This window comes from Leuciscus leuciscus (assembly GCF_965113295.1).
Source record: "Leuciscus leuciscus genome assembly, chromosome: 17".
Lineage (NCBI taxonomy): Eukaryota > Metazoa > Chordata > Actinopteri > Cypriniformes > Leuciscidae > Leuciscus > Leuciscus leuciscus.
Window position 1 is genome coordinate 15775511 of NC_138741.1, and position 16015 is coordinate 15791525.

At 37.3% G+C, this 16015-nt stretch overlaps 1 protein-coding gene across 2 annotated transcripts; it reads left to right on the forward strand.

Annotated features, from left to right (window-relative positions):
- The first annotated feature begins 209 nt into the window (after window positions 1-209).
- Window positions 210-15759, forward strand: ythdf2 (YTH N6-methyladenosine RNA binding protein F2). Of its 2 annotated transcripts, XM_082142534.1 has the most exons (6): window positions 210-392; window positions 557-581; window positions 2700-2779; window positions 4568-6190; window positions 11787-11849; window positions 14212-15759. In XM_082142534.1, exons 1-6 carry the CDS (start codon window positions 366-368, stop codon window positions 14233-14235), a joined length of 1842 nt encoding a protein of 613 aa, XP_081998660.1. In that variant the 5' UTR covers window positions 210-365; the 3' UTR covers window positions 14236-15759. The 2 variants fall into 2 exon arrangements, with proteins under 2 accessions (XP_081998660.1, XP_081998661.1); XM_082142535.1 differs by lacking the exon at window positions 557-581 and having other exon boundaries at window positions 216-392.
- The last annotated feature ends 256 nt before the right edge of the window (window positions 15760-16015 follow it).

The window sequence follows — 16015 nt, forward strand, 5'->3', positions numbered from 1 at the left end:
CAGGAATAAGACCTTTACGCATAGCACTGTTGTGAGGAACGGGCACTACAACCTAAAGCACATGTTTATTACGTAAAGTATGTAAAAATCCAAAGAAGATTTCCCCATCACGGACATACACAACCTCCTCCTCCCCGCCGTGTAGCGGCGCTGTCCTGCCGTGGATGAATGTGCGGCGGCCGCTCGGCCATGTTAAAGTGTGGAGGAACTGCAGCCCGCCATTGTGTGTCTGATCTGCAGCTGTAGCGAGAGAGAGAGCGAGCGAGAGAGACGGGCGCAAAGACTCTAAAAACACACGCATTTCCCGTTGACTTTAACCCGCAAACAAACGCGCAGTATAACACACAGGCTCCGGGGAGAGAGAAATGTCAGCCAGCAGCCTTCTGGAGCAGGTAAACAGAGGCACTTTGTGAACATTGAGCAGAAGTGGCGTCGAGGCGGGTTTTTTTCTCTCTCGCAGCGCGAGTTCAGGCCTGAGCTTCATATAAACCTTCATTTATTCTCCCTCTTTCCTCTCAAAACTCACTCCTTCATGAATCACCTGGACCCAATCCAGAGACCGAAAGGCCAAGCAAACAAAGGTAGGTGAAGTGCTGGCATTCCGTTTTTGCGCTGTAAAAAGAGTCTCGTGCTGGTGCTGCTGTTAGCAGGCCGTGTGTTCATACCATCTCCGCTATTAAATCAAGCGGCTAAACCTGCTTAAAACAATCGCACGTGGGATTAGAAGAGAAGTAGGTCTTATAGTAGAGGATCTGGTTGGTTTTAGTCTCACGGAACTGACAAGAGCTTGTGTTTAGAGCCCACGCTAGTTAGCCGCCTAGCACAGGCGAATAGTGAGTGAGGCCGAGTGCAGTTGAACGCGTGACACACACTCAAGCACCTGAACACCCACATACACTGCTTGAACACACTTTTTAGGTGTTTACTTCAAATGTGGTGGTGTAAGTGTCCCACATACTCTTAGATCAGCATCTGACAGTGGCTAAGTGGCGGGGGTTTAAACATGCTGCCGGGAGGAACCTGTTAAGGGGATTTTCAGCACCACACGAAGTGTATCAACCTTTCACAATCCAGTTAACTTACGTGTTGAATTAGAGCACATGACCACGTGGATATGATGTGAGAGTTTTTAATCCTTTATTTTAGTCCATTTTCAATGTAAAAAATACTGAGGATGTTTTGCATACAGTTTTAGAAAAAAAGTAGACTCTGCCAACATACACTGACAAAAGATGAGGAAATACCTAAACATAGCCAGAATGGTCTTAATAAAGTACATACTATATACTCTAGACATAAAGTAAAGTGCTATACATTTTCAGCAAGATGTAAATGACAGTTAAGACTACTACACTGTTATCAGAAATGCACTGATATTAATATTTTGGCTGATACCGATAACCAATATATTGACTGATAGATCTAAATCCAAATTTTTATATAATTTGAGAACCTGATTACAAAAACAAGTCTCACCATTAAAAACCATGTCTCAAGCACACAATTATAATGTTATCATTATAATTTTAATGTAGTCTATATGACACTTGCTCTGCACATGTTGCACTTAACTGTTTTTTCCATTTTGAAGTGATTCCAATCATATTTCAAGCAATTAAAAAAACATCATGGCAAACAGTGCGCATCTGAAGAGTCTCAGCTGAAGGAAATGATACCTTATTTATTTGCTTTAATATATCAGCAACATTTTCTTATCTGGATGATAACATTAAAAATGAACACATAGGCCTATCGTCAATACCGATATGGTGGCTGATATATCGTGCATCCCTAACTGTTATACAGACATAATAAACTAGTATAAAGATTAGATCGCTGGCCGGTTTCTGATGTTGAAATATAAATTTGGCCCTGATAAATAATCACCTGCATTTGATCTTTTTGACAGTATAGCATTTGCTATATATAGACATTGCATTTGATGAGGATCTGTCTTTGATTTGTGTCTCTAACTGTAAAGAGATATTGTCAGGTTGTCCTTTTTGTTAAAAATGAGGTAATACTTTTTCATTCTAGCTATTTCTTTTGAGTTTGACAGTTAGTGTGATGAATCCACATGTTGAGTTCAGCAGCGGATGCATTGATCTGGTGGTGCGTTCAACTTTTATACATTTACGCCACCTCAAAGTCGTAATTGAGTGGGCATAATCTGAGAGTTGGGCAGGGGGCATCAGTGAGAACCTAGACAATGGATGTAGCTGATGGTAAATCTGCTGAAATGTATGTTTTATTTTTGTGCATTTAGAATAAAACTAGCTAAGTTCCCTGTACAAAATACAAAATTATTGTACATTACATTAGTATATATATATAATTCAATTTATAGCACATTTAAAAATGTAATATAAACAAATGCAAAACCACACCTGATGTGTATTATATTCATCATTTTGTACAAGTAATGTTAGAAAGGCTTGCTTTTTTTTGTGGAAAAGGTACTTTGTCATTTTGCTCTTACCAAAGTGATTTGAACGCACCTGATTTTGTAATTGACTTCTCAACTTGTAAATACAAACTGTATTTACTGTATTCAATTTGTTCCTTGCGAAGCACACAAGTTCCAAGATAAAATGTCCTTCCTATCCTTGTTTTGGCTTACACTTGTGTCTTTTTCATTTAGCTGCTGTAAAAAAGAAAAATTGTGGATGCTCTAACTTTCTGTATCTTTTGCTTTCCAGTGCAAAACGGAGCTGTTACCCAAAAGGATACTTTGAATGATGATGAGTTCGAGCCTTACCTGAACGCTCAGCCCAGACAGGTAGGTCTTGTTTCAGAGCTAAACAAAAGATCCCATAGTGACAAAGAGCAGGGCTATTGTTTTTGCTGCCTATTCTCTTGAGGATTCGTTATGGCCTGTAATTGCATCCTGGTCTCTGTGCTTTGTTTTTTTTATTGGGGTGTCACCATGGCACTCTACACTACGTCCAAAGACTGTACGAGTGTTGGTTAAAGAGGTGTGTGGACAAGTCATACATCATATTATTTACATAGGCAGATATTTAGTTTGCAGCCTAAATCTTGGTGCACATTGACGAGTCATAGGAAATTGTGCAAAATGCAGTACAGCTGTTTACCATGAAGTGATGAAAGGTGATTAAGGAATGAAATAATTATCATGTATTATGTTAGTTCCTGTCCAGAGCTTCCAGACATTCTATAATAGAATTACTTTCAAATGAAAAATTCCCCAATTTATCAATCCTTGCACTAATGTATGCTGAAATAGTGGGTTTTCTGGCAATGGATGTCTTCTCAGAAAAATGGGACACAAATGAATAAAGGGTCTAGTATTCTCTGTCAAAGGAATGCTGGGATCTTTTGTAGGGAATCTGTGCCACTGTTGCTCTAACAAAGCTGATTGCTGGTGTTGAAAATATGAGCAGGCTGTGTGCCTGGAGGGGGTCTCGGTCCTTGACCAGTCCTAAATGATATTCTCAAAGCTCAACATTTTCGGGGAGATGTTTTAGTACAGATGTTAGTACAGTTTTATCTTATGGTTAGCAGAGCTCAACGATAAAGATGGCCTGATGACCCAAGGGCCCTTTTTTTATTATTCGCATGCATTTTTGTAGCAAAGCTAAACTCTTAATCTTTTTTTTTTCTTATTCTTTTTTTTTGTCAGCTAGGTACATTTTATGTAGACGTGTACCAGATTATTTTGTTGATGCTGCAAGAATTAAATGATAGTAGTGTATATGCAAATCAGTTTGGGGATGTAAGAATTGGAAAAAAAATTGAAAAGTTTCTTGTGCTTGCTAAGTCTGCATTTATGATTTTAAAAATACAGTAAAAACATTCAAATTGTGAAATATTATGACAATTAAAAACTTTATTTTTATATATTTTAAAATGTTATTTATTCATGTGATGGCAAAGCTGAATTTTCAGCATCATTACTCCAGTCAGAAATATCCTGATTTGGTGCTCAAAAGCATTTCTTATCAATATTGAAAAGTTGTTCTGTTAAATTTTGTGGAAAAGAACAGCATTTATTTGAAATTGTGTATCTTGTGTATAATTATAAATGTCTTTTACTGTAATTTTAGATCAATTGAATGAATCTGATAAATAAATGTTAATAAAAAAATAAAAAAATCTAACTGGCCCCAAAATTAAAGTGTATATGTGAAACGATTGAAAAAAGTTTATACATATGTAAGTGTACATTTATTTATACATTTTAAATTATTTTGTTTAGTGAAATTGACGAGGCAAGTAGTAATCAGTACTACTGGCCTGACTGTACAAGCAGAATAAATTCTTATTTAACCCCTTGTTAGCCTCACTTCCTTATTTGTATTAAGCTTAACTTTTTCAAACCAACTGTAATGTTAAGGGAAAGGGAAGAATATTTGGATAACAATGACTTTAATGGACTGTACTGATAATTGAAATGGTAGAAAATTGATCCTTTGCTTCTTTCACCCTAATGTCACTTGTTAATGTTTTGACTCCCCACTGCTTTTATATCATACTTGTTTGTATTTTCAAACTGTGCATCTGATGTTGATCAATATGAAGCTCATATATTTTCTTTGTTTTACAGAGCAATGCCTATACGGCCATGTCCGACTCCTACATGCCAAGTTACTACAGCCCCTCAATAGGCTTCACCTATTCTCTGAATGAAGCGGCATGGTCTACAGGCGGGGATCCCCCGATGCCTTACCTGGCCTCTTATGGACAGCTTAGCAATGGGGAGCACCACTTTCTCCCAGATGCCATGTTTGGCCAGTCTGGGGCACTGGGGAGCAACCCTTTCCTGGGACAGCATGGCTTCAACTTCTTCCCCAGTGGGATTGACTTCCCTGCCTGGGGGAACAGCAGCTCTCAGGGACAGTCCACACAGAGCTCAGGTTACAGCAGCAGTTACGCCTATGCTCCTAGTACACTAGGAGGCGCAATGATCGACGGACAGTCTCCCTTTGCAGCGAACGAGCCGCTCAACAAGGCAGTGGGAATGAATAGCTTGGATCAGGGCATGGCGGGGCTTAAAATTGGGGCTGGGGACATGGCACCCAAAGTTGTTGGTTCTGGACTTCCTGGAGGGCCACTGAGTCAGGTGTCTGCAGCTCCCACCATGCCACCCGCCTCCATGGCTCCTGCAAAAGCTGCATCTTGGGCGGACATTGCCAGCAAGCCTGCCAAACCACAGCCTAAGCTGAAAACCAAGGGGGGACTTGGCGGGACAAATCTGCCGCCACCTCCAATCAAACATAACATGGATATTGGGACTTGGGACAACAAGGGGACTATGCCTAAACCAGCAGCCCCACAACAGACTTCCCTGCCCACTAATGGACAGCCGCCCAATCAATCGTCTCCTCAACCGGGTGCTACTGCTGGCGGGGTGCCGCAGCTGCCCCTCAGCAATGGACAGCTAGGGCCTCCTATTGGTCAACTCGGGCAGCACCCTCTTCCTCCAGGTGGCCAGCCGGGTGCTGTCCCACCTCCACTATCCCAGGGCCCTCCCGCTCCCCAACCCTCCCAGCCAACCCGCTGGGTGCCTCCGCGTAACCGTGCTAACGGCTTTGGGGACGCAGCAGGCGGACCTGGCCAATCCCCTCCAAATTCAGGAATGGGTGGCGTTGCTGTGCCAGCAGAGCCCCACCCAGTTCTGGAGAAACTGCGCATGGTGAACAACTACAATCCCAAGGACTTTGACTGGAACCCTAAGCACGGTCGTGTCTTCATCATCAAGAGCTACTCTGAGGACGACATCCATCGCTCCATTAAGTACAATATCTGGTGCAGCACAGAACATGGGAATAAGCGCCTGGATGCTGCATACCGTTCGCTGGCCAACAAAGGGCCTCTTTACCTGCTCTTCAGCGTGAACGGCAGCGGGCACTTCTGTGGCGTGGCTGAGATGCGATCGCCCGTGGACTACAACACTTGTGCAGGTGTGTGGTCGCAGGACAAGTGGAAGGGCCGTTTCGATGTGCGTTGGATCTTTGTGAAGGACGTTCCCAACAGTCAACTGAGGCACATTCGTCTGGAAAACAATGAGAATAAGCCGGTGACCAACTCCCGTGACACACAGGAGGTTCCGCTGGACAAGGCGCGTCAAGTGTTGAAGATCATCGCAAGTTACAAGCACACCACCTCCATTTTTGACGACTTCTCACACTACGAGAAACGTCAGGAAGAGGAGGAAAGTGTGAAAAAGGTAACCTGCCATGGCCTTGCTCCATCAGGAATATAAAGCTGATTGTTTTTTTTATCCAGTTCTTCACAAAGTTATTTTGCTGATGTCGATTTCAAAATGTTAAATGTCAATTTTGTCCTTTTGATATTTTCCATCTAAAATCATACCTTTATGCTCTTAGAAATGGAGTTGTTTATTTGATCCAATTCAGAAGAAAAAGATGGTTTCCTCTGTCACATACCCATTTACATAAGATAAACACTTTTTTAATGTCTTGAAAATGCAACCTCAAATGTGGCATGTTGCTACAGGTAATTGAAATGCAGATTTGTGGTTTGATGCACAAATAACTAAACAACAAAGAGCTAGATTATAAGTAGAGGTCGACTTCATCGGTTTTGCCGATATATCGGTACCAATAGTTTGTTGGTGGAACTATCGTTATCGGCAAAAATCCACACCGATATTTTTTTCCGGGTTGCGTCCATTGCTGGAACGGCTGAGAAGAGTTTGCGGTCATTACACTGTATAATGAAAGCAGTGTCTTCTCAGTGCTCTCGTACTGAGCGATTTTACAGAGCGAGAGCGGCCTCTAGAGGCAAAATAAAAACTATCACTGGCTGAGTTGTTTACTTTGTGAGGCTGCACGGAGAGCGCTGACACTTCAGATGCGCATTTAAAACATCGACTTCGAAACGGTATGAATACAGAACACTACAGTCCATAATTGCCATATTATAAAGTAATTTATTTGTTGACTAGATGCTGCATTAGCAGAGAAAGAACAGCAGTATGTTTGCCGTCGAGTCTGATAGGACTAACATTAGTAGTGGCTACCTCAAGCGATTAAAGCAATGTGACAAAAACACGCAAACCTGACCCAAATGTTTTGTTGCAATTGTTACCATCTGTTTGCGTTAATTTATATCCAGCTGGTCACTTCTTTGCATTCATTAACTGTCGACAGAAACAGAAACAAATCAGAAACGCGTTCGATTTCAGTTCTTTTTGTATCACTACAATACATATTGTTATTTTGATTAGATCATCAAGTGTTCTAAAATAGAAGCAAATAAAGTGAGAGACTATACATTTAATATAGGCCTTCATTTATGTCATTTTAATGCTCTGGCCTTTTTAGATATTTAAAGATGGTCATCTTTAAGCATGACTCTTTGGATTTATATGGAATGGTAACACTTTACAATAAGATTACTTTTTTAGCATTAACTAAGATTAATAAATGAAGTAGTATTCATTGTTTAGTTTGTTAATTTCAACACTTAGTAATACATTTTAAATTGAGTTTTAATTTTTATTTTCTGTTATTACCTTAGTTATGTACTATGAACTAACATGAATTATCAAGGTACAATTGTATTGCTCAAATATTAATACATGCTGTAAAAAAATTATATTGCATAATGCATATAGTTCATAAAAGCTAGCTAATACACCCTTGTTAACAAATGGGACTTGCAAAGTGTTTACCAATGAAATTTACATGTTTCTAGGTTATAGCTAAAGAAACACATATTTGACCTGTAATATTTTAATGTTTAAATTATATCTATGTAGAACTTCTCATTTTAATATTCATATTTATATATTTATTTCATTTAGCACATTTCAGTTCAGCATTGTTTTACTTGGAGTGTTACGTTTGTTTTTTAATCCAGTATCCATTAAAAAAAATTGATTGAATAATCGGTAATCGGCATGTATGTTCAAACCTAGTTATTGGTATCAGTAAAATCCACTATCGGACGACCTCTAATTATAAGTATACATAAAACAAATGTTTCCCTCCCATCATTTGTAGTCAGTAAAAGGGAACAAGCTCACTGTTTGCGATGCGCAAAATATTAGAAAAAATATATAAATATTAAATGTATATAAATAAATAAATATTGGGTGTTCATATGAATGTATCTCTAATGGGAACTGACTGTCCAGAAAAGTCTTGATAGCATTTTCTTTTCCTCTTACATCCCATAATGCCTGTTTATAAGCGGTAACCAAGGAAATGCTATATTGCTACTGGTATATAAGCGCCACCTACTGTTTGAAAGTGAATTTGCATTTGCACTGTTTTTGTTTTGTGAAGTTGTCTTATGTAGTATTTAACAGATCTAAAGTCGGATCTTTCTATTAAAGGAAATTAAGGTCAGTTTGGACTGTAATAGAGCAAATAAACAAACAAATTTGCTTAATGAAAATCAGCCTAGCCTATTTGCTTGTAAAAAGAAATGATCTATGCATCATTCCAAACCTGGATGAATTTCTGCTGAACAGTTTTGTCTGTGCAATCAAAGGTTGAGGTTCAATCATTGTATAGACATAATTTAAATGTTCTGTTTTGCAGAAGATAGTCATGCAGGTTTGAAATTAATGTTGGGGTGAACTGTCTCTCTGAAAGGAGAAGTTCACTTTTAAAAAAACTTTTGCTGATAATTTACTCACCCCCATGTCATCCAAGATGTCCATGTCTTTCTTTCTTCAGTCGAAAAGAAATTAAGGTTTTTGATGAAAACATTCCAGGATTTTTTCACATATTATGGATTCCATTGGGACCCAAACGGTTCAAGGTCCAAATGACAGTTTCATTGCCGCTTCAAAGGGCTTTAAACGATACCAGACGATGAATAAGGGTCTTATCTAGCGAAACGATCGGTCATTTCAAAAATAAAATAAAAAGTTGACGTTTTATAAGCACAAATGTTCGGCTTGCTCTGTTCTGTGATGCGCGTTCGTGACGTCACGTAATACGCAATTACGTTGAAAAGGTCACGCTTGAAAAATTGAAGAAAATGTTCTTTTTGGCTTTTTAATATTAAAACACTCAGGATGCGCACACGAAATGGGCATTTTAAACGATAAACTGACACAAATACATTTGAAAATGTTTATATGGTCCTCCTTCCGCACATTTGTAAACACATCAAACTTGACCTTTTCAACGTAATTGCGTATTACGTGACGTCACGAACGCGCATCACAGAACAGAGCAAGGCGAACATTTGTGCTTATAAAACGTCAACTTTTTATTTTATTTTTGAAATGACCGATCGTTTCGCTAGATAAGACCCTTATTCATCGTCTGGTATCGTTTAAAGCCCTTTGAAGCGGCAATGAAACTGTCATTTGGACCTTGAACCGTTTGGGTCCCAATGGAATCCATAATATGTGGAAAAATCCTGGAATGTTTTCATCAAAAACCTTAATTTCTTTTCGACTGAAGAAAGAAAGACATGGACATCTTGGATGACATGGGGGTGAGTAAATTATCAGCAAAAGTTTTTTCAAAAGTGAACTTCTCCTTTAACTCATGCTGTGGAGCTCATGCAGTTTAAATCGTTAGAATTAAATCTTTTTTTCTTTTTCTTTTTCCCCCCTCATTTTTCTCTCAGCTGAGTTTCTTGTTAGTGGGACAACGTTTACCAGATTGAATCCCTATAACCCCTTTTGTTTGACCACAATGTTAGTATGTCAGATGACAAACTTTTGGTTAAGCCCACCTTAAAAATTCCCAACCACAGGTAGCACAGCTCTTGCAGTTACTGTGCATCACTGCAAGAGAACAAAGTACTTGACAAACATTTTGCTGGCCATATTTCATTACTGCATACTGCAGGTTTTTTTTTTTTTTCACAATCAAAACCGTGTGAGAAATGGTACATGAAGACTAACGTAATATATGGGTGTGATCACTTTTATTCTGTGTTATTGAATTTTGTTTAATATTAAATAATTTTTCGCTTGAATTGTGGGGACCACTGACCTGCATTTATAGTTACCTGACATCTCGTAATTGTTAAAACAAATATAAGCCCAAATATCCACTGTTCTCTTTCATATTGTGTTTACACTTATGCTTTTTCTGCCGTGTGTGTGTGTGGTGCTGTTGCATCAGGTAATTTTTAGAGAATTCATTTCTTTACCGAGGTTATATGCATGACATGAATTATGGCTCTAAGATCCAGAATAGAGTTCTTATTACAGTTCTTTTTGTATTGGTGGGCTGACATCACCAGTTTAGCTCACTGAATGTTGGTAGCAGTGTGGTTATTTTGTTTGAATAAGATGTAATTGCTTTGTGAAGTATTGCTTACTGAAATAATACATTATAAAGATAACACCTTCAAGTGAAATATTATGTGCAATTACATCTTTCTTTACTTTTGTCCTTTTTTTTTCCAAGAGATGCTAGCATTGTGGTTCCCCCTCACCTCCTTACAATAGATAAACTTGTTTGACATTGGCTTAGAAAGTAGAATTTTCATTGTCATTTTTAGTGTATAATGACTATCAGAATAAACCCAATGTTTTTTTGGGGGCGTAAGCTAGCTTATGTTTACAGTCAAACAAGTAGCCTTTCAAAGTATAGCCTACTCCGTTTAATATGCATGAGGCGGGTCTAAAGTTGTGACTATCATAACCCCCTCACACAAACTTTTGTTAATGCAGGCACCTGTTGTCAATCTCCAGTATTTTGTTGTAGTTCTGTCTCTTAGTTTTGTTTTCTACTGTGAAACGATAACCCAGTTAAGTGTTGTCACCACTGATTAATGCAAAATAAATTAAATGCGAAGTTGCAATCTGCGCGTACAAAGTACTGTTTTCCAGACTCTCGCATACACGTAAAAAACGAAGTATGCTTTGGGCTTAAAAGAGCACAATTTCAGCGTTTGTCCTTCTGCACTCTCCAGTAGAGCGGCACAATCAGTCGTTAAAAGATTGCAAGCTCTATTCAAATACTCTTAAGCTGCTATTTAAAATGTTTCATTTGAAAATGTTTTTTAATCGGTTTGAATAAATGATTCAATGACGCACTCATTCTTGTTTCATTAATGGATGAATCAGGGTTTTTAAACAAATCTTTTGAATGAATGATTCAGTGACAAATTTGTCACTTGTTGCTACTTAGTGGCGTAACAATGTAATGATATGATTATTTAAAGGGCCACGTTACTTTCAAAAAGGTGATTGCTCTATTTTGATCGCTACCGTAGACATCAGTGTTTATAAATTAACTAAACTTTTATCCCAGTTCTTCTGTGATAATTTTAATATTTGTAACAGAAGTAATGATACAGTGTGTTTGAAAAGACTGAAGCAGTTTCATACCTGTACAACTGCTTTCTCTGGGTCAGTGGTAGAGCAAACGCAGATTTGAATGTTTCTGTGTGATTTAATAGTTGTCATTAAGGAATGAGATTGCTTGGGTGTTTGAATCAAGATTGCGGTCTTTTAACGATTAATCGTTCAACTCTATTTTGAAAGTAAAATTCCGCTTCAAATAACGATTGCATCGATTACATCTTTACACCACCAGGTGGTGACAAGTGACTTAAAACATTTCTCTAATTGAATCATTCATTATTTCAAGAGATTTTTTTTTTTTGATTTTTTTTTAATTTTGTAAATTCTTGTCCAGCGATGAGAAACTGGACATTTAAATAGTTTGGTCCAAAATGGTTGATGTAATAATGAATGGTCATTGTCAAATTAATCAGTATTAGGCCTGGTATACAAATATTGTTGTAAATTTGCATTTGAATGGTGTTATTTGGCATTCCGAAAGGATTTGACTAAACTCTATTTCTCTCTTGGGCAGGTGGAGGTTCAGGGGAGTGACCCGTACTCCAGTAACTCCAGTCGGAGCCACTACAGAATGCAGGTGATGCATCTTGCTGATTCGCCACTCATTCATACTGTCCTCTATCTGTCAGCATGCTTGTAAATTAGAGTTTATGTGAGCTTGTAAGTAATAGATTTAATCTGTTAGTTTTGGCAGCAGGCCCTGCCATTAGACATGTTTGTCAACCTGAATGTGCTTAAACTAGTCTTTTTGGGCTTGTCAGTTTGTACTTGCCAGTTTGTTAGTAAAAATATGCTCTGATAACATTGTTAAATGGTATCATAACATATACACATATATATACATATACATAACATATATATACGTATATATATGTATGTGTATATGTTATGATACCATTTAACAATGTTATGAGAGCATATTTTCATATTGTATATAAAAAAAAAAATCTGACCCTAATTTTAATATGCATGTATATTATATATAAATATAAATAAAAAATATTAAGTAACGCAGCTATTGTCGACATTGATGATGATGATGATGATAATAATAATAATAATGATACAAATATTTTGTGGCAATAGCCAACAATACATTGTATTGGTCAAAATGATAGAATTTTTTTTTATGCCAAAAATCATTAGGATATTAAGGTAGGATAAATTAGGATTAGGATATTAAGATCATGTTCCATGAAGATATTTTGTAAATTTCCTACCGTTAATATATAAAACATTTATTTTTGTGAGTGAATGCAGTACAATCACGAACATAAATGGACAACTTTAAGGGTGTTTTTCTCAATGTTTCTTTTTTTTTTTTTCACTCTCAGATTCCAGATTTTCAAATAGTTGTATCTCGGCCAAATATTATCCTATCCTAACAAACCATACACCAATGGAAAGCTTATTTATTCAGCTTTGAGATGTATACATTTCAATTTCAAAATGTTGATGTTGAAAATTCAGCTTTGCCATCACATGAATTACTTTTTAAAATAGTTTTTTTTACAGTACTTTTGATTAAATAAATGCAGCATTGATGAGCATAAAAGAATTTTCAAAACATGTTACCGACCCCGAACTTTTCTAATTTACTTTAAATTATAAATTTTACTAACAGATTTTTTGACTTTTTGATGTCATTTTTCTAATGGTAGGGCTGTTTTAATTAAAAATATTGATTTCTCGATTTTAATTGATTCACATTTTGAAGAACTAATATTGATTCTTAAATCCCTAGAATCAATCTTTTAGTCTATCCTATTTTCAGTTGATGAATGAATAAAGCTTTGTAGCGTACCTACCATCCAACAATCGCACGGTCTCAGCTTTTTAAAATCCTGTCCCCCTGTAGTCAATTTTATCCCTTAACTCATCTTTGATCATCTTTGACTCATTTAGTATACGTGGTTCTATGAATATGCAAGTTATCCCCGCCCCCACTCACACGGCTCAGAGACCCGCTCCTCACACGTTGACGTGATTGGTTACAAGGTAGTTTGTGACGTCAGAAACACCAGCGATTTCAAACCGCTTTTTTTTTTTTTTTGGGACTGTCTTTGGTAGCTTTAAAGAGAAAATACTAAGCAATGGTGTTGACTTATGAATTTGCACATGGTTTTTCTTAAAGCATATTAAAAACACCACAGACATATTGACATTAAAAGCTTGATTTTTACCACAGGGGGACTTTCACTATTACAAAATTAAAAAATTTACCATTTTGCCGCTCTTTAATGTGGCGTGACAAACCGCTGTAGTGCCTCAGTTCAAGCAAAAAGCGCAGATGAACGGATCATCTCTTCCACTTTACTACTAGTTACAGCATTAAATAAACATCAGAAGGTATGTTGAAAGAGTACAATTTACCGATATCCGCATCATGTCGCGTGTAATTGCTCTATCAGTGTTTCAACCATGGAAAGGTGTCAATAAAGCCGCTTGTAAACAATGTCAGGTCATTTTATGTACCTCAGAAAGCCATCCAATATCTATAAACTCTCTAGTCAGCTAGAAAAATTAACTCTAGAGGAGCTTTTTGTTCAATATATGCACTATATTGCATATTGTATTTTTACCTAACCTGTTCTTCAGTATTAAATGTTTGAATAAATCGGTCATCTTTTTATAAATGTTTATATCTTAAAAAGAGTAGAATTATATTAACTTTATTATTATAAAAACTTCCTTGTGTGTAATTTAAAGCAATGAGTCCTTTTTTTTCTTCTTTTTTTTTGGAGGAAATATGCCATGTACTGTACCTGATAGGCCCCATTTAATCTATATCGAATTGAGTAGCAAGCTTGAGAATCTATTTTATTGTGACATTTGTCAATGCCCAGCCCTATAAGAGTTCAAATGTAATCTTTATAGAATTTGCTGTCAGTGACCTCTCAGCATCCATTGTTCACAGTTGTGTTTATTCTCTCTTCCAGGATCGTCAAGGACGTGTGAAGTAACAGATACCGCTTTGGGCAAAAGACTGACAAGGCCCTATTTTCTCTCCCCAATCTTACAACCAGATATTTTCAGAAATTATTTTGGGGAAGATTTAACCAAGGATTCAAAAAGAGGAAAAAAAGAAACTCAATGAAGACTCTGATTTCTGTTGACCTAAAAGACTTACTTTGAACTTGTAGTAAAAGAAAATGACACGATTATTCATAGGACTACAACTTAATTCTATAGGATTCTAATAGTGAACCCAGTACTTCCCACTTTTTTTGGTCCCATTTTTGTTCTGCTGCCTCTTTTCTCCCCAAAAAAAGTGTTTTCATTGTTTTTACAGTCCAAGCACATGGCTTTGCTTCTCTTACAATCTTGAGGGTTTTCTTTTTTCTTTTTCTTTTTTTTTTTAAACAAACGGAGTTCTAGTGTTCTATTATGTCATTTCTCTGTTAACTCCTCCTCGTTATCGGAGCTGAAACCATCCAATCAGGACGTGCAATGATCGTCGCCTTCTCAGTGGATGTTCCATTGTTGGTTAATTGGCCACTAGTCCAGTACAAGTCTCATTACCTTCTAAGGAAGAAAAAAAGTTTACCAAGATTATAAAATGGAAAACTGTAATTAAAAAAGTCTAATGAATGTTCAGGAATGTCCTGGTTTTTTGTTTTGTTTTTGTTTTTTTGTAATAGTTTGGCAGGGGACGTTAAATGGACTAGCCAATTTGTTGAGTTAAGGCTTTTGCTCATTGGATCAGTTTTATAGTGTACAAAAGGGGGCCGTGTTTGAGAGTTGTCACCTTATTTTCCATTTACTCCTTTTCTTCTGCAAGTTAAAGAAATTTGTTGCTATGGGCTGCTCTCCTCCCGTCTTTTTTTTTTTTTTTTTTTTTTTTTTTTTTCGTCTTTCTCTTCAGTTTCTTAAGTCTGCATTGAGGTGGGCCTTGCACCCTCTCTTTCTCATAATCAGTTCATTAAAAAAATAAATGTGGTATACTCGGCAGAACTTGTGTGTTGCATTTTCCCCTTGTTTGACTAAATACATCATCATGCACTAACCTATGTCCCAAACAGCCTGGTCCGCCCTCCATCCACACTCCTCTCCTACACTAGCTGCCTGCGCACTTCACCCCTTCTTCTACTTTGTTCGTGTCAGTGGAACTGCTGGCATTTAGCAGTGTCAGAATAAAGATGCTGCACAAAACTTCAAGTGTGTTTACTTTCTGAAGAATTGAATTGATAGTATGATCAGAATTTGGTGTAATGCTACCTTGTAATGGCACACTGTATCCATGGCCATCTGTTTAATTGTCAAGTCACAAACACAATGCGTTTCTTTTCAGGAAGCAATGGCGAACCTTGAGTGTTATAGCCACCTTAATAATGAATCAATAGTTGGGTTAAGTATTGTGAACATACTTTTTAACTTACCATTTAAATTCACCAATAACCCCTTAACTTGGTGGTTGAGTCAGGTCTCAAAGAAGAAAATGCTTGATGTGCAATTAAAAAGCTTTGGAGAGGAGGTTTCTCACAAGAGCTGAAATGTTTGTTTTTTGTTCGTTTTTTCTGTGGGTTGACCAGCTTTTCTCATGATCTCGATGTAATAAGAAATAGGCTACGATTTTTTTTTTTTTTTTTACTTATTTTCATTATGTAATAACGAGAGTGATTGTATGGTTTTCTCTGCGATATTGCTGTACCTGTTTACTAGATAGACGCACATTCTTAATTGGCCTTTCGATGGCGCTGTTTACACGTCCAACCTGAACGTGGATGTTGTGCCTCGAGTGTG

Coding starts and splice junctions, on each gene's coding strand:
- ythdf2 (XM_082142534.1), top strand. CDS start 366: ATGTCAGCCAGCAGCCTTCTGGAGCAG. Junction 393..556: donor CCAGCAGCCTTCTGGAGCAG/GTAAACAGAGGC, acceptor GACCCAATCCAG/AGACCGAAAGGCCAAGCAAA. Junction 6,191..11,786: donor AGGAGGAAAGTGTGAAAAAG/GTAACCTGCCAT, acceptor TCTCTTGGGCAG/GTGGAGGTTCAGGGGAGTGA.